Source organism: Prunus persica, chromosome G7 (assembly GCF_000346465.2).
Source record: "Prunus persica cultivar Lovell chromosome G7, Prunus_persica_NCBIv2, whole genome shotgun sequence".
Classification (NCBI taxonomy): Eukaryota; Viridiplantae; Streptophyta; class Magnoliopsida; order Rosales; family Rosaceae; genus Prunus; species Prunus persica.
Window position 1 is genome coordinate 6589027 of NC_034015.1, and position 18087 is coordinate 6607113.

General features: G+C 36.7%; 3 protein-coding genes across 3 annotated transcripts; 1 reads left to right on the plus strand and 2 right to left on the minus strand.

Moving 5' to 3' along the window:
• LOC18771040 (protein kinase and PP2C-like domain-containing protein) lies at positions 338–9154 on the plus strand. Its single transcript, XM_020568752.1, has 12 exons — positions 338–648; positions 813–930; positions 1059–1225; positions 1920–1987; positions 2084–2307; positions 3797–3848; positions 4897–5440; positions 5576–5645; positions 5761–5980; positions 6067–6171; positions 7695–7790; positions 8606–9154. The coding sequence occupies exons 1-12, from the start codon at positions 534–536 to the stop codon at positions 8798–8800; spliced, it is 1974 nt and encodes a 657-aa protein (XP_020424341.1). The 5' UTR covers positions 338–533; the 3' UTR covers positions 8801–9154.
• LOC18771601 (putative Peroxidase 48) lies at positions 10758–13719 on the minus strand. Its single transcript, XM_007202243.2, has 4 exons — positions 13386–13719; positions 12441–12638; positions 11919–12084; positions 10758–11788 (listed from the first exon to the last, which is right to left on the minus strand). Exons 1-4 carry the CDS (start codon positions 13689–13691, stop codon positions 11244–11246), a joined length of 1215 nt encoding a protein of 404 aa, XP_007202305.2. The 5' UTR covers positions 13692–13719; the 3' UTR covers positions 10758–11243.
• On the minus strand, positions 16169–17820 carry LOC18769380 (60S ribosomal protein L38). Its single transcript, XM_007202771.2, has 3 exons — positions 17612–17820; positions 16685–16868; positions 16169–16485 (listed from the first exon to the last, which is right to left on the minus strand). The coding sequence occupies exons 1-3, from the start codon at positions 17612–17614 to the stop codon at positions 16463–16465; spliced, it is 210 nt and encodes a 69-aa protein (XP_007202833.1). The 5' UTR covers positions 17615–17820; the 3' UTR covers positions 16169–16462.

Consider the following 18087-nt stretch of genomic DNA (forward strand, 5'->3'; position numbering starts at 1 on the left):
TTGTGTTAAATCTTTCTTTTTTATAAAATTTCAAATTCAACTTAAAATATATTTTTTTTAAATAAAAAAATTCACCTCCTCCAGTTTCCCGCTGAGACCTCAACCACATAGATGGGAGGTGCATTAAGAAAGTGTTAAAAAAAAAAAAAAAGATTTTGAAAATAAATAAATAATTAATTAATTAATTATATTTTTATTATTTAGTCCACGTGCCAAAATATGAGTGAGTTCACATAGTAACATCACATTTAACGAAAAACATACTAGTGAGACTAACGAATGTATTAAAGTGATACAAAAATAAACTTTATGCATAGAACTCACTACTCAAACAAAACAAAAAATCGCAGGTTGAATTTGTACTATTGAATTTCATACGGTAGCAGAACGAAAATTCCTAACAGCAGACCTCCTGCGAAAAAAAACACCCGTACACACCCTTTTCGTAATTTAATTGCTGCTGCTTTCTTTCTTCTTCGCCACACCGACTTACAACGCCACAGAGAGAGAGTGTGTGTGTGTGTTTTGGAGAGATGGGGCTTGAAATTGTGGAACCAAACGCGTGCATTAGAGGTTGCTGCAGCAGCAATTCCATTCCTCTCCATCTTCCACCTTCCTCTTACACTCTCCTCAAACCAATTGCCCGAGGTAACTCACACTCCTTTTCCTCTTTCCAGTTCAGGCTCGAGCTAAGGCTCTGTTTGGCTAATGCCTAATGCCTATCGCCACTTGCCTTTTCTTTTCGATATTTCTAATTAATTGATTAATTGGTTATTTTCCGGTATGCTTTTTGGTGCTGATTGTGTGTGTAGGGGCTGAGAGTGTTGTATATGAAGCAATTTTGGATGGAAGGAAAGTTGCTGTGAAGAAACCCATCTTGTCTACTTCTGAGGATCTTGATAAGTTCCACAAGGAGTTGCAATTGCTATGGTATGTTTATGGTTCATGTATAATTCACATTACATGTTTCAATGCTGTGAGGATATAGTTCTGTATATGTATGTATATGCATATGAATCTATTTATGTGTATGATTCGAGTATATATGAACATTGAAGTAAGCTTGATCATCCGGGAATAGCAAAACTGGTTGCCGCACATGCAAAGCCACCCAATTACATGTATTTCTTCGAATTCTTTGAGCCTCCGAACTTATCTGAGAAATTACACTTGGAAGAATGGAGTCCGAATATCAATCAGGTGCTTGTGGTTGCTGTCCAATTAGGTATGACTTAGTTGCTTCTGTGATTTTCTCTGAGTGTTTTTATGAGTTCAGATCATCTTAGTATTCAGCCCTACCATTAACAGAGGAAATATGTGAACTAATTTTGTAGGAAGGGCATGTTATAATTGTGATTCTGATTTTATGATTTAATGGGCTCTGTCATTTTACCCTCTTTATTGAACCACCTGGGTATCAAGTATCACAATAAATACACACACACACACACACACACACACACACACACACACACACACGTGTGTATATGTCTACATACATATTTATACACACACACACACACACACACACATACAGATTTATACATATAAACATACATACACATGCATATGTTAAGCCTCTGAGAGGTCTATGGTTTCTAGCCTCACCACAAAGGGTGTCTGCGAATATTTCTTAAAATAACTCTGGGTGCGCATGCATGTGTATGTGTGTGTCTGCAGGGTTGAGCTAGGATTTTTAGTTTTGGGGCCATAGAAATTAAGAATGAGGGACAACCGCAAGATGGTCTATAGGATAAATTGATGATGGTTCAGCAAGACGTTGTACTGTAACATCATGTTGATGAGTTTGCTATTACAGCTTATTGCCAGAAACAGGAATTTTATTTTTACTACTATTTTCATTTCGAGGTTTCTAAAATTATTTAGTTGCATGATTTTACATTGTTTTCCTTTTCCAGCAAAGGCTTTGCAATATCTGCATCACCTCGGGATTGTACATAGGGATGTGAAACCGGCAAATATTCTTGTAAATGCCTTCCTTTATCTTATTCTGTAGTGAGCTGAAATCCTATTTTGACTAGTTTTGGACGAATTTAACTTATATCATACCCTTACGATGCAGCTGGACAAAGATCTTTATCCACACTTAGCAGACTTTGGTTTGGCTGAGTACAAGAAAGATCTTAAAGGAGTTTCTATTGGGAATTGGAGGTCATCTGGAAAACCTACCGGTGGTTTCCACAAAAAAAACATGGTTGGCACTCTCATTTACATGGCACCTGAAATACTAAAGAAGGAAATACATACAGAAAAATCAGATGTCTACAGCTTTGGTATATCAATTAAGTAAGGATTTAAGATTTGATTATGCTAAAGACTAGCAAATTTTATTCTACTTAGATCTATGCCTACAAGACAAATGTAACTGAAGTTGTGTTCTTTCAAGTGACGCTGTTTGCTGTTTGTTATGGATTTTTGAATTGAGCCTTAGAACCTTTAGGACCTTTCAGGGAACCTAAATATTCTTAATGGACAAAGTTTCTATATGGTATTTGTACCTACCCTTAGCACCTTTAACTTGTGGGGAGATGCTATAAAGTATGTTGATGCTAAAAATTGGATCAACATCGAAATAAGAAAAATAAGATCATGCAATCCTAGAACCAGGGTAGCTGTGGTATTAATTAGTTTAAATCACTTTCAATACATATCCCAATTAAACCCAAGTCACTCTCTTACTGTGAATACAATGAGTATAACTGAGACATCTCAATAGAGGTAAAATTGATGTCATAATGTTGAATGGTCTTTGCTAGATTTTCTTCTCGAGTTGAAGAGCTGTCTATATATTGGAGAGGGAGAGTCCTTTTCGCAGAAATAGGATTCCTTCAGAGAGTAATTTGGGGATGAATTTCTGTCTTTTTTTGTCCAATATTGGAGGGATTTACACTTTAGATATGGATTCTAAAGTCAACTATTCAATGAAAACTAATCACCCCAACACTTCCTCGCAAATTGGTGGAAAGATATCTTTATTTCCAACTTGTTCAGTGTAGAATAGAAAAACATTATTAGACACAGCCTTAGTTAAGATATCTGTTAGACTATGAGTTGATCTTCGGTTTTCACGAATCAGTGCAAATAATCTCTTATGTCAATTTTTCCTTTATAAAGTATCTCCACCTCAACATGCTTAGTATTTTCATTTTTAACCGTATTGTGTTCAATGTTAATTTGTTGTCGCAGAAGAGTTTCATTGGTTTCTCAAGAAAGATTCGTTCATCAAGCCCCTCTGCTGTCACAGATTCTTGAGCTATGGCTCTAAATTCTGTCTCTGCACTGACCAATTCTTGCTACTCTATGTAACCATGTTTCCTCCTACAAAATTACAATTTCCAGAACTCGACCTTTTATCTATAATGGAACCTGGTTGCATGTGTATCTTGTTCAACATCTAGGTGCCATTAGTTAGTAGAAAGTAATAACCGTTTACCTGGAGCTTACTTAGGATCCAATATACAACTCCCCCTATGAGTCTCACTAGGTGCATGCATGTCTGGACGTGTGCGAAAAAAATACAGACTTTGTTTGAATAATTATGGTAAATATATAAAAATTCACAGTCAAGGATCATTCTTGCAAGATACTATAATATGGTACTGCAAAATTAGAATTATAGATATAGTTGAATCATAGTGAATATTAACATTGTGATCATTACTATTTATACTGGTAATTCATTATTAATGCTACTATTGTATAGAAAAATATGCAGTTTACAGTTTTTGTGCTCTTTTTCCCATGAATTTGTGATTTGACTATGATCCTCTTGCAGTGAGCTTCTTACTGGTGTTGTTCCATACACTGATCTTCGTGCGGAAGCCCAGGTTAGCCTTTCTCAATTGTGTTTGGCTTACTTGTGTTATGATTTACGATGCTGATATATTGTTTGATTGATGTGTCATATGATTCTTGTTGCTAATACACATGTTTGCATTTTTAGGTATAAAAAGAGGGAATTGTATTGAAAATTCCGGTTTATTTTTTGGCTTTCATTATGGTTAAATGCAGAAATAATAATACTGTAGAAATCAAATATCGGTTAGAAATAGTGGCCATCCAGATTCAGAAAGGTTAAAATATTTTTCTTGTCGACGAGGTGATGCAAGGCACATTATATGTTCCAGTTGCAAATGTGGCACATTACTCGTGGATGAAAAGTTTCAATCTAGAATTTAGTAGAATTTAAAGGAATTTGGTGGAGGTAGAAAGTCTAGGTGTATTGAGTTAAGATTTTTACAAACGACATTTGAGCATAATAACTGTTAATCATTCGTACTAGTATTTGGAATTTAAGTCACTGGATAGTTGAAATTCCATTTAATCATAGTGAGAAGCATTTAAGGACTTCTATTTTCTATTATTTTATTAATCAACTAGTTCAGGGATCTGATATAGAAAACATGCAGTACTTCTGTAGAAAAAAATGTTAATAACAGACCTATGTCTAATTAGCTATTTAGTTATTTAAATACCCTTAAGCCATTTGGTCCTGGTGCCCTTATGTTCTATATATTGACTTCAACACGGAAGAGTATTGCTAGCTGCCCAACAATCCATTACTGTGCCTGAAAATTTCTTCCTATCCATTGGTCAAGCCTTTGCTTCTATCCTATAACATATTTTGTTTGACAGTCATCCTTTATATTTAGTAAAATTCCTTATCATCTATCGATGGATTCATGTATATGTTCTGACAATACTATTTTCTTGGGTTTCAGAGTGGCATCTTTTGATGGAATTGTGTTTATTATACAACATAAATTTTGTAGCTTAATATGAATTGGTTTTTTATTTTATGGATTTGACTCTTCAAATTTATCACTGTTAAGATCATGGTAGCAGACTGATGCATAATATTTGTGTTGCTGGCAGGCACACACTGTACTGGAGATGAACTACACTGAGCAGCAACTAACAGCAGCTGTGGTGTCTGATGGATTGCGACCTGTTCTTGCTGGTCCTGAATCTGGTGCACCATCTACTTTGTTGTCACTGATAGAGAGGTGTTGGGATGCAAATTCTCAAAACAGACCACCTTTTGATGACATAGTTGCAGAACTTGGTACAATTTTGGAACAGAGAGAAAATATAAAAGAATTGGATATTGTCTTTCCCAAATCTTCTAATTCTATTGGTGATCAGCCAGTAGATGTTGCTACCAGCCTTCAAGCTTACCAAGAGGGTATTAACTGGTTTACTCAGGGAGAAAATTTCATCACAAGAGCTTGTCTACCTAAACCTGGTACAGCAATCTGGCTTGCATCAAATGATCCTTTGGCATATAATCCAATACTTTCTTGGGGATCCTTTGCTACATGCGGGAGACGGGAGACCATGGAGGACACTCATTTCCTTTTGCCCCAAATGTTTCATCAAGGGGACATACATGCTTTTGGTATCTTTGATGGTCATAGAGGTGATTTTCGGTGATATATCTAATTCTAATTGTGTATTTAGGATTTTTACTGGTGTCACGGTTGATTCAGTCCTTCTACTAATTCTTAATGCATCCAAATTCCAATGCTATGCTACAAGGATTTACCAAATGCAGGTGCAGCAGCTGCCGAATTTTCAGCTCGAGCGTTTCCAGGATTCTTGCAAGCTTTAGGTTCAACTAGCAGGTTTCTTGCGTTTCCATTACGTTTTCAACATTATACATATATATATATATATGTGTGTGTGTGTGTGTGTGTGTGTGTGTTATTTGACCAGAATTGATTTTACCCTTTAATGCAGTCCAAGTGGTGCATTATTCGAAGCATTCATTAAGACAGATATTGCATTTAGAGCTGAGCTGGATTTTTCTCGTAAATCCAAAAGAGTTATCCAGAAGGACTGGCATCCCGGTTGCACGGCAGCAGCTGCTCTTATTGTTGGAAACAAGCTTTTTGTGGCTAATGCTGGTGATTGCAGGACCATATTGTGTCGGGCTGGCCATCCCTTTGTTCTAAGCAAGGTGACCGGAACTTCTTACATTCCTGTTTGGTTGTTCTGGTTTAGTACAAGGTGTTATTTTTCTCAGTATAATGGATGAAATATTAGGATCATGTTGCAAGCTGTCTTGAGGAGAGGGAGCGGGTTATTAGTGCTGGGGAACAAGTTAGATGGCAAGTAGATAATTGGCGGGTGGGTCTTGCTGCTCTTCAGGTTTGTCCCTTCAGATATCATGATAGTTTTGTAATGTTGTTTTCCAAAAATGTTTTCTTTTTGTTTGCTGATTTAATGGACTGTATGCTGCAATTTACTTGAGCAGGTTAGTATTATTTTCCAAATGGAAGGCTCGCACACAAACCTTTTTTCTGAGTGAATTGGTAGAACTTTTAGAATCAGTTCAGAAAAAAATAGACAATTCATAAAATCTGGCTGAGAGGAAAAGCAAATATAATTATCTTCCATTGTAATGTCAAAGTAAGATTTTCTTTAAAGGCACATATGTGCCACTTATATCGAGCTCATATATTATTTTATACATGAACAGCTACCAAAGAGAAATTAATCAGTTCTGTACAATCCTAATTTGGAAATAATTGCAACTTTGTTGAGACTTGTACAGTTTTGCAATGCAATTTGTTGTCATGTTGGTTTTGCACACCAACCTATTTTTCGAGTTAATTGGTAGAACTTTTATAATGAGTTATAAAAAAAAATTAGACAATTCATAAAATCTGGCTGAGAGGAAAAGCAAAAATAATCATCTTCCATTGTAATGTTGAAGTAAGATTTTCTTTGAAGGCACATATGTGCCACTTAGATAGACCTTGTATATTGTTATTTTATACATAAACAGCTACCAAAGAAATTAATCCGTTCTGTACAATTCTAATTTTGAAATAAAATAATTGCAACTTTGTTGAGACTTGTACAGTTTTGCAATACAACTTGTTATCATGTTGGTTTTGCACATATTTCTTCTAAGAAAATGGAAAAAAAAAAATTTGAAACCAACGTTTTTGGTTGATCTTCTGTGACAGAGGAGTTGTTGCTGACTTTTACAAAAGAAAAATCATTTTTCAGAAGAGGAAAGGTTTTGTAGCAGAGTTAATAAAAAATTAGACTGACAGGTCTTCTATGTTTATGAAAAATCGTTCATTGAACTCCGATTTATAATATGGTATGAGATTATGAATCATTTGTTTCTACAAATATATGTGCTAAACTGCTAGCTTTGTTGACCAATGATGTAAGTTGCCTACAACATGGGGTCCGTTGACTATTGATGTGGGTTTTATAAGAATATAAAAGTAATGCTTGAGATGAGTTTTCTTGATCTTGAGCTGTTTGACGACACTGACATCTCTTTTTTACATGACGATTTGTATAAGGGTAGATCTTTAGGTTGGTTGTGCCAGTACTGTTAATTCTGCTGTTATTTAGCAAGATGGCTTCTTATAAGTTTTAAAATCAGCCCACATTTATGGGTTTTCCTTTTTGAAGGAACTTGTGAATAAAATTCTGGTGTACTACATCAAATCAGCTTTTTTTTTTCTCCTCTCTTGGAAAGATATGCTTCAGAAACTTATGACCTCTATTACATGTAAATTTTTAGCCTAACAGTAACATGTATTTGGATTATTCCCTTTGCCACCTGAAGATGGCATCATGGCAGTGAACGGGTGATACCTTATTAAAATGCTATATATGTGCATGTTTTACATTATTTCTTTCAACAGGTCACTCGTTCCATAGGGGATGATGATCTAAAGCCTGCTGTAACCGCAGAACCCGAGATAACTGAAACTATTCTTTCGGCAGAGGATGAGTATTTGGTAAGAAATAAGATTTTGATAAATAGATATTAAGTTTGGTGACAGATATATGAATTGATTTTTTAAAACTAATAGTCAGGTTTTGGAAAGAATATAACATGAATTTGGAAAGGACTTCTTCTGAATATGCTTATTGCATGTAGAGCTTCAAGTAGATTTTACTTTGTGATTAACATTTGAAGCTTTCTTTCTCTATGATTAAATTATAGGCCTACATGCTTCTTGAATATTCCCTACTACAATTATCACTGTAATCATCTTTCATCCTGTTTACTGCTCAAACACCACAAAATATTGCACGTCTTCCTGTCCAGTTATCTATTATTCTATGTTTGTTATGAGGGCTTTTCTGGCATCTTGTCAGTGATAATCATTTTTTCACCTTAAATACAGGGTAAGAATAAGACTGTTGTTCATTTATAAGTTTAAGTGTGATACCATGATGGAATCTTGGAGGCCATACACATGTAAGCAGTTGTCCATAGATTACTAAATTGCTAATATTGACTGGGAAGTTCTATGTCATAAACTTAGCATATTCTGATAGTGCTGGTCTTCAATGTTGCTGGATGCTGTTTAAAAATTCTCAGAGCTCTGTTACGAGTCAAAATGTTCCATGAAGTTAAAAATATTGGAAAATTATTTATTTGTATATTGTTTATTTTTGACAATGACATTTCATGCCGGTAGGCAACATAACCCACATTGAGTTTTCTGTCTAAAAACAAATAATCTGGTTGCTTAAGATATTCAATCTAAATTACAATTACTCTTTTTTGTTATTCTTACGTTTTTGAAACATTTTTGTTTGTCAGGTAATGGCAAGTGATGGATTGTGGGATGTTGTGAGCAATGCAGAGGTTGTTAGCATAATCAAGGACACTGTGAAAGAGCCTGGAATGTGCTCCAAGAGATTGGCGACAGAAGCAGCAGAGCGTGGCAGCAAAGACAACATCACAGTCATTGTTGTCTTCCTTCGTCCCGTCTCCACAGCTGAGAGAATTTACTAGGTTGTTTGATAGTTTCCTGCTTCTGAATGCGAATAGTCTGGTTAAAGAATCAAATGTCGGAAGATACGATGAACCTGGATAATAAAAATTGTAGTTGTACGATACTGACAATGTATATGAAATTTGCATCCAAATTAGTGAATGCTTCTTGCATGTAATAGTTTCATAACATTGATTTATACCATGTATTTATTTTCGCCAATTCAGACATTCTGAATGTAGTCCTTCTCCTTTAGCCTGTGGGGCTGAAAAGAATTAAGTGAGGGGAAGTCTGGAAACCATTGTAGATGATATTACTACAGTAGAAAGAGTCCAGTTAAGGAATAAGTTGTTGAATATCATTTCAATGTTAAATATGTTGAATTGCAATTTGGAATGAAATCTAGAAAGTGTGGAAAAAAATTGGTGGACAGCCAACGGAGGAAGAGCGATAGTGAATGGTAGGAGGAGGTATGGAAACGATAATTTAATTACAGTTGGCGAGTGGCAGTTAAGCCATCGCTGTATTTGCTTGATTATTTTTATGGAAATATGATTATCTCATCTTTGTTTTGGGCTTCCATCGGCAGTTGCCTTTGTTTTGGTGTTCCATTGTTTTGTTTCGGTTGAATGTAAGTTGTGAGTTATCTAAACAAGAAGTTGGATGCAAGAAAACAGCTTAAAATGAAAGCTCATCACCCCACCTTGTTCATGTTATACCTAAAAAGCAATGTCTGATAAAAAAATCGGAAGAAGAAATGATGTATGAACCCTAATCGTGTATGACAAAAAGAAAACAATCACAGTAGTTCTTGAGTTATTCAGTTTGATTTTGCTAAACCTATGGAACCACGAGACCAAACCTAATCATTTTGACAGACTCAAAGAAATCAAAACCAATTTGAGAAAACTCATAAATATCATGTCCCTAAATGAGCAGCAGGGTAGCTTCTTAAAATTCCCAGATAAGAGTTTTCAGAATCCGAAGCGTTAAAAACCATGAAAGAACAACTTGAATCAGAAAAAAAAAAAAACAAAAAACAAAACTGTTACCTCAGAATGGAATCATGCAATAAGAAACACTCAGTATTGTTGTGCATATTTACCTTAGCTATGCTTCTTGTCGTGGGAAGTTGAAATTCACCGAAAGTAACTTAACTCGAAATTCGGTGCAACCCCTTCTCCTAACTTCGATCTCGAAGAAAAAGAAAGTGTTGCAACGAACATCGACTTATGTTACTAGGGTGAGAAGTCTCGAATGTAATTTCTCCAACGATTTTTTCTATTTTTGTGAAAAGGTTTGAAGGTTCTGTCTAGTTATATAGACTTGGGAAACCGACTTAAGCACAACTTTAGTTGGACTTATTTGCTTCCTAGCTTTTAGGCCCAAAAAATAATTTCTAATATTCAATAACTAAAAATTTAGAAGAAAAAAAATAGTATTCAATATTAAAGAACGAAAACACAGATGCGTAATGAAGTTGATTTTGTTGAATTATCCGGTGATGATATACATACCATATCCTACCTGTTTGGTTTGATAACTTTTATAATGAAAACTGGTTTTCTTTTTCTTTTTTGGTTGGATAATTTCCATCATAATCCATTTTATATAATTTATATATATCCATGCATGTTTGGTTTGATAACTTTTAAAATGAAAACTGGTTTTTATATTTTGGGTATAATTTGGTGAGATCAGTATGATGTCGTTTTTTAAGGGTTATTTACTCAAATGGTAATTTTAAAAAAAAAAAATTTTTTTTTAGAGAACTAAGAAAGTAATTTTTTTTTTTTAGAGAACTATGTAGTATTGCAGCGGTGAAATTCTATTCCTATCTCTTTCCTCTCCTTGTAAAACTTGGACACGGAATTTTCTTATAAAAGAAAGTAAAAAAAAAACTATCAGAGCCTTGGGGAAGAGGAAATTATATCTATATATATATATATATATGAACTCTAATCTTGTATGGCAAGAAGAAAACAATCACACTGGTCCTTGAATTATTCAATTTGATTTTGCTAAACCTATAGAACCACATGACACTGGTCCTTGTTCTGATTGTTATGCCTCCATAGTTGAGTTCCATCATTATGAAGTCTCGGACATGGACATGGATTTTTAAGAAAGAAAAAGAAAAAAGAAAATCCCATCTTGTATATGGCAGAAAGAAAACAATCACACTAGTCCTTGAGTTATTCACAATCAGAAAAATTCAACTCTACATAGGCGGGAAGGGGATTAACATTCTGTAGTTGAACTTTCTTTGCTTGCTGCTATATATCTGCAGGTACTAACAATTCACAAATGAACATGACTAATAAAGATGGCTGAAGGAATGAATGTGGTCTAACATGGCTAAAAGTTTCTCTACTGTACAACCAGAGGGAACAAATTTTTCAACAGAAATTTTCTTCAATCTCCGTCATGGCCTCCGGTTGGATTCTGTCAGTTAAGAACTAGCTAGCTAGCTAGAGTGCATTCTAATCGGACCTGACCTTGAGATCCAGTGAGTGGATTAAGGTTAGACATCTTCATCATTGCCCGGGCAAAGTCCATCCGGAAGGTTGATCCATCGTCTGAAGCATAAGCTCTCACCAATCTGGCTGTCCTCTCATTAGCCATCAATTGCTGATCAGCAAAGAGAAGTCCTCTGCCTCTCAACAAGCTCTGGTAGTAATGAGTGTCAAAGCCTGCCCCAGACGATACAGATGATGACAGTTGCTGAAAGTATGGCATCCCCCTCGGCGCAGGCTTCTCACTCATGCCCCTTGATGCCATTGGGGATGATGCCATGGGGCCTGCCGTGGGGAATGCCATGGGAGACGCCATGGTAGCTGCCATTGGTGATCCTTGGCTACTCTTCTCATTACCATTGTCTTCACAGAAAACTCTCATCTCATTGAGGAAACTAGGAGAAACAGTTGGGTCTGTTTTCCCTGTCCCCTTGAAGTTGTGAAGGCGAGACTGAATGAACTCACATCCAATCTTCCCAATGTTGTGCCCTCCTACAGATATGAAACAAAACAAAAACAAAAAAATCAGAAGGAAAGAATATGTCAAGACTGATTAATCTATTTCAGCTCCAAACATAAAGAAAAGAAGAAAAAGAAGGAACAGAATTTGTTAGTTGAGTACCTAGAAGACTGACGGTTTCTCTGTCAGTAAAACCTCTGAGTGAGAACAGATGAAGTGTCTGAGTGATATTATCATCAGGTTTTGGAATCTCAGCCGTGGCTTCATCATAGTAGGAGCGGGCACTATCTCTTCTACCAGTGAAAAGTGGATAAAAGGGACCACCAGCCTGTCATTTTAGATAGGAAAACACTCAGGGAACAAGACAGCTAAAAGTGCAGGGAAATACTGAAACAAGCAATCAGATAATCTCGTGAAGTGCTCTGTAGCTTTTCCACTTAAGTACCGAGGAGGACTACTAAATGTTGGCAAGGTTGAACAACTAAATTTGTGATAGTTTTGGTTTTTTACTTCTCTCTTTTAGTTCGGTTTTCTAATGGTAATTAGATGGAAAGAGAAAGAAACTGGAAATTTTTGCCTTAGAGGTTGTTTTAGATACATATATACATTGCCCAGTAACGATCGAACTCTGAAAATCAAAACAGGAAAGAATACGTCAAGACTCAGAGGAGCAGTAAAACATACCAGAACAACGCCATCTCTGGTGGCAAGAGCAAGTATGTCAGCACAAGATACCACCCCTGGGCAAACATTTTCAAGCACCTCCTTGATCTGATAAATTTTATCAAATCCTTTCAAGGTCTTATTTGGCACAGCCTGCTTCTCTATGGAATGGTTTTTATTCCCATTGCTGTCATCCAAGAGGACTGAAGCATCGCAACCCTGATTCAAAAACCCCACAACATTAAGAAAGACAGATGGAATTAGACAGAAATCCAAGTAATACATGCTTGATTAAAAAGAAAGAAACCACCTTACAAGAAGAAAGGGAATATTATAGCCCAACTAAGGTTAGAGCCAAAAGACTCGAAGAAACGAAAACCCATTCCAGAAAAACTCATAAATATCATGCCCAAATCATCGTAAACTAAATGTCCAGCATTGTAGCTTTAACATTCCCAGATAAGAATTTTCAGATTCTCAAGTGTTAAAAATCATAAAAGAACAACTCGAACCAGAAAACCGTACTTTTACGTCAGATTGAACAACCCAGTGTTTCAAGACTCATAGAAACCAATAACAACATCAAATTGAGAAACACACAAAAAAATCATATACCTCACCAACATAAATTGAAAATCACAAAGTTTCAAGATTCGCAGATTCCAATCCCCTGAGCAAGCAAAACCCATTTGAGAGAAACCCACACAGGCGAAGAAAAGGACGACCAAGATTAAACGCAGAAAACCCCAGAGCTATCCAAACAATACCCATTCATAGATGAAGAACAGAACCATAAAGACTAGAAGCAGGAAATCAAGAGCAATCAAAACAAAACCCATTTGAGAGAAACCCACACAGATGCAGAAAACTACAATCAAGATTAAAAGCAGAGAACCCAGAGTAATCAGAACGAAACCTACTTGATAAAAAGCCTCAAATATGAATAAAAGAAGAATCTTCGTATACCTGAATGAAGCAATCATGGAAAAAGAGGCGAAGAAGCTGAGCAGAGACATTCTTGTGCTGGGAGTAAATCTGAGCCATCGTAGAACTTACAATGGTCTCAGCTTCAGGGCATGTATCGCGGTAGAAATCGTACTCAATGTTCATTGCAACAGAATCTGTCATCTCCATGAAGAAATCTTGGCCTCCATCAGCAGAAGCCAGAGAAACCGCTTTGACCAGTGGTTCATGGGAGGAGAAAGAGATAAAGGCTCTCTCTGACTCGCCTCTTGGAATGCTCCATGACAGAAGCACAGAGAAGATCACCATCAGAGCAAAGGCCCACCCTTTCGTTGCAGTCATCATCTTCTTTCTATTTTTCTCGCTCGCTCTTCTTCTGAGTGTGTGAGAGAGCGGGAAATGAATACATGAATGAGCTTTACCGTTTGGGCTGAGACCCCTTTTTAAAGGCGAGTTGGTTAATTCGGGTTTAGCATATTTGCAATTTAACCCACAATACTTGGGACAATTACAGATATGTTTCATTTAAGGCCATACTTTCATTTTCTTTAGAGGGACAAATTTGTATTAAATAAAGATTACCTCATTTTCATGAGACACAATTACACACATTTTCTTTTTCTTTTGTTTTAAATTGAATTACTAATATAAAAAAAATAATAATAAATGAAATAACTCAAAGGGCACATGCTTAATTTAAATTAAAGTTGTTTGTCGTTGCATTTTTTCATAGTTAATTTTGGGCAAGGTTATACTAATGTGTGTGCGAGGCGGGAAATGAATAACTGAATTCCATACTTTTTAAAGATAATGAGTTCGTCTGTTCAAGTTTAACATATTTTCAAATTAACCCTCACACTATATAGTCAAATCTAACACTGCCCTCGGAAGTAGAAGTGACCCACCTTGCCCCTTAATTGATATTTTCCATCTCATTTTACCCCATTAACGTCAAGTTAGGGATGACAACGGATCGGGTAGGGGTAGGGTATGACAATACCATCCTCGTCCCCGCTCTCCATCCCCGCCCCCGTCCCCGAACCCATGCCCATTTAATAGGTTTCGGGAAATCCTCATCCCCGTTCCCGTCGGGGGGACTATTACACATACCCGCCCCGAATTCCCGATTTTTTTTGCATAAAAAATATTTATAATACATTTTAACATTAAGTTTCATAATAAATTATCATTCAATGCATCCACATACTATAAAGTTCAACTCAACTATTCGAAATCACATCAATATAAAATTCCAAAGAAAATTAGGAAAAATTAAGAGAGGATGTTAACTTAGGATTAAACAAAAATATTATAATTATATATTTATTTATTTAAATATAAACATATATATATTTTCGGGTCGGGTTCGGGGATGGGGACGCCAATACCATCCCCTCCCCATACCCGTAGGGGATTTTTCAAATTCGGGGATCCCCATACCCGATACCCATTTGGTCCGGGGGGATTTTGCCATCCCTACACCAAGTGTGTAAAAAAAAAAAAAAAAAACCAAACGTGGCACAAATGGGGCCCATTTGTGCCACGTTTTACTAAAATATAGCTGTCAATGGTGATGCGGGAAGGTTGCCTCTATTTAATTTTTTTATACAATGTTTCTTATCATTATTTATTTATAGAAAAGTAAACTGTTTCCTAAAATAGTGAAGTTAGCCTTCAAAGAGAGAAGATAATGAAGAGACAAAAAAGTGATTGTGTGATGAGAGCCCAAGCCAGGCAACACGCTGAGGAGTGATGATTCTTGATCTGTGGGGTTTAGTATTCGTGCCTAACGCCCCAGTCATATCACAAATTGAGGTTTGCTATCCACCCATTTAGGTTGGAGGGCCCTACTAACCCGAGGGTATGGGGCGTGTTTTGTTCGACTTCACCAAGGTGAACAGTCCAAGACCACCATACCTCACCTGACAAGGCTTAGCTCAAACAACCAAACACTTTAATGCCCTGCTTAGTTACAAGCCCACGCTACTAGGCTCGGCAATGTCAAAGTGTCATTTAAACCCTTATAAGCTTTTGTATTCTTAAGTGTTTTTTCAATGTGGGATTTTTCCCCAATAGTGATTTCAAAATCCTAACTAGTAAATTATCTTTGTACCTCGAGTATTTCTTCGTAAATGTGGCTTCGTTTAGTAAATTTAACCTTCTAAAAGCGGAATCTGTGCACAATCAATCATTTGTACTATGGTTGTACATGACCAGGCAGGAGTTCGTGGGTTTGGGATTGGAAAGGCTATCATTGTTTTCAGTTACCCCCCCAAACAATTGTGGAGAGGCCTCCGCATAGTGAAGCCAGTATGTATTCATGCTCTTTGCGATGAGTAAGAAGAGAAATATAAATTCAGATTTAAAGTAGTGAAATTCAGATTGACTTAATTGGCATCACCCATGACAATGGCATTAACGCAGAGAAATTCAGATTTAAAGAAGAGAGGAAAAACATTCTCTTGAGTCTTAACCGTGTCAGTTCTTTCTAAAGTACAACAGCTTTCAAACGAAAATAATTTCTTAATCTTCTTGAGGTTTATTCCACTGAAGAAATTGAGCATCTACTACTCTCATAACCGTATGTTTTGACTAAATGTATAGTGCACATTTCATCTTGTTTCAATTACAAGTATCCGATGTCGTGTGCCGGAACATTCAAGGAACATCAGCTTCAGCAGTCACAATAAAATTTGATTGTAGCGCAAAAAATCCATGCAGTGGAATAAGACTCGAAAACGTGAGTTCTAACTGCTGGAATCAAGTGGTTCAGTAACATGTGCCAATGCCAATGGAAAGACTGTTCAACCAAATAGTTGTTTGTAATATTCAACAAGAGATTAGGCATGAAGTACTTGTACATATGATCAAGTAATGCTGCAAAAATTGGAAGTTGTAACACTACGGCTAAAGATCATCTCGAGAGGAACATAAAACCACTAAAATATAACTCAAGTCCACACATAAAAGCAGGGCATAACATCTAACACCAACAACGTTAACATCAATCCATAAATTCTTCAAAACTTTAAGACAAAACAAATCCCATTCGATTTTGTGAAGCTATCCGGATCCCGTCTTCACAGGTCCTGCACGCTCAAACCTACACATCCAAAATCATAACAACCATGTTAGTTATAAAATTGAGCTTTACAAACATGTTGGTTTCTATCCCCTCAGTAATAGAAACCATAGATGAACATGCTTTCATGCACCTAAATTGAAAGATGGCCGTAGCAAAAACCACCATATAAGAGTTGCAAATGATAATAAATGACACTTTTGAAAACGAAAAGCCATACCTGGAGGAAGGGATTGCTTCAACTTGTCGGCCTTCTCGGTATCAAACACACAAAGTGTGTAAAGGTACTTGGAGCATCGAACCTTAAACTTGACTGCATCTTTGCTCCTCTTGATTTTGACAGAGCGTGCATCCTTCCTTCTTGCAGTTAGAAGGAAATCCTTAATCTCATGGATTTGCTTCGGCTGTTGGTACAGAGACAGAGTACAGCATTACAACTTTAAATATTCTCAAATTTAAAACCAACAAAGCTTGTATGTTCAGTAAAAATATAATTAAAAACATTAAAAATATATAATTAAAAAAGGGGATTAACCCCTTCTCACCCCCCTTCCCACCATAGCCAGCCCCTCATCTCACTGACCCAGAACAACTCCTCCCAATCCCCGAACTCAGCCACACCACTCACTTTCTCCGAACCAAGAAAACAGAGCTCGTATTTCTACCCAAATACTTCTGCTACTTCAGCAGAAGCCAAGAAAACAGAGCATCACCAACAGCCACAACCCCATCTCTTTTTGGATCAATCTCTACCCAAACAAATACCCATTCAATAAATCACCAAAATAAAAAGAAAATAAAAAAGAAAGAAGAAATAGAGAAATTGATACACAGAGGGAGAGAGAGGGAGAGAGAGAGAGAGGAAAGGAGGGAGGAGGAAGGTTGCTACGCAGCTCTTTGGAGCTTTTCATCGAGCAATTGGTTGGCAACTGTCGTCGGATTCAAATTTTTTTCTCAAATTTACTGAGAAACAAGAATCAGAACCATGGGGGGGCAGAGAAGAAAGAGGAACCCGAAAATAAAACAGAAACAAAAGGAACGGATTGTTCTGGGTTATTCGAAACTTAGCCTTAAACCGAGACTAGTGAAATGGCTGTGCGAAGAAACTAGTGAAAAGGAAAATGCAACAAAATAAAAGAAAACGTACCATTTTACTGCTTCTTCTTGTTTGATCTTGAAGCTGGCGATGCTCTACCTGAAGCTGCAGCCGGAGGAATTGGATATCTTCGAGAGAGAGGAGGCTATATCTATTCTACCTATATTCCCTGAAAGTTGAAACCCTAATTTTAAAACTTTTTATATTAGCGATTTGTCCTTTGGGCTTTGATGGGTATAGCGTTCCGAAGCCCATTTTACATTTTGCACTACTTGTGGGCCCAAATAAGAGAGACAAAAAGTGATTGTGTGATGAGAGGCCAAGCGCCAGGCAGCATGCTGAGGTGTGATAACTCTTGATCTGTGGGGGCGCTCCAGGTTTGGCACCTAAACACCCCCAATCATATCTTAAATATTATGGGTTGCTACCCAAGCATTGAGGTTGGGTGGCCCTACTAAACCGAGGGTAGGGGGCATGCTTTGTGCGACTTCACCGAAGTGAACAGTCCAAGAGCATCACACTTCACC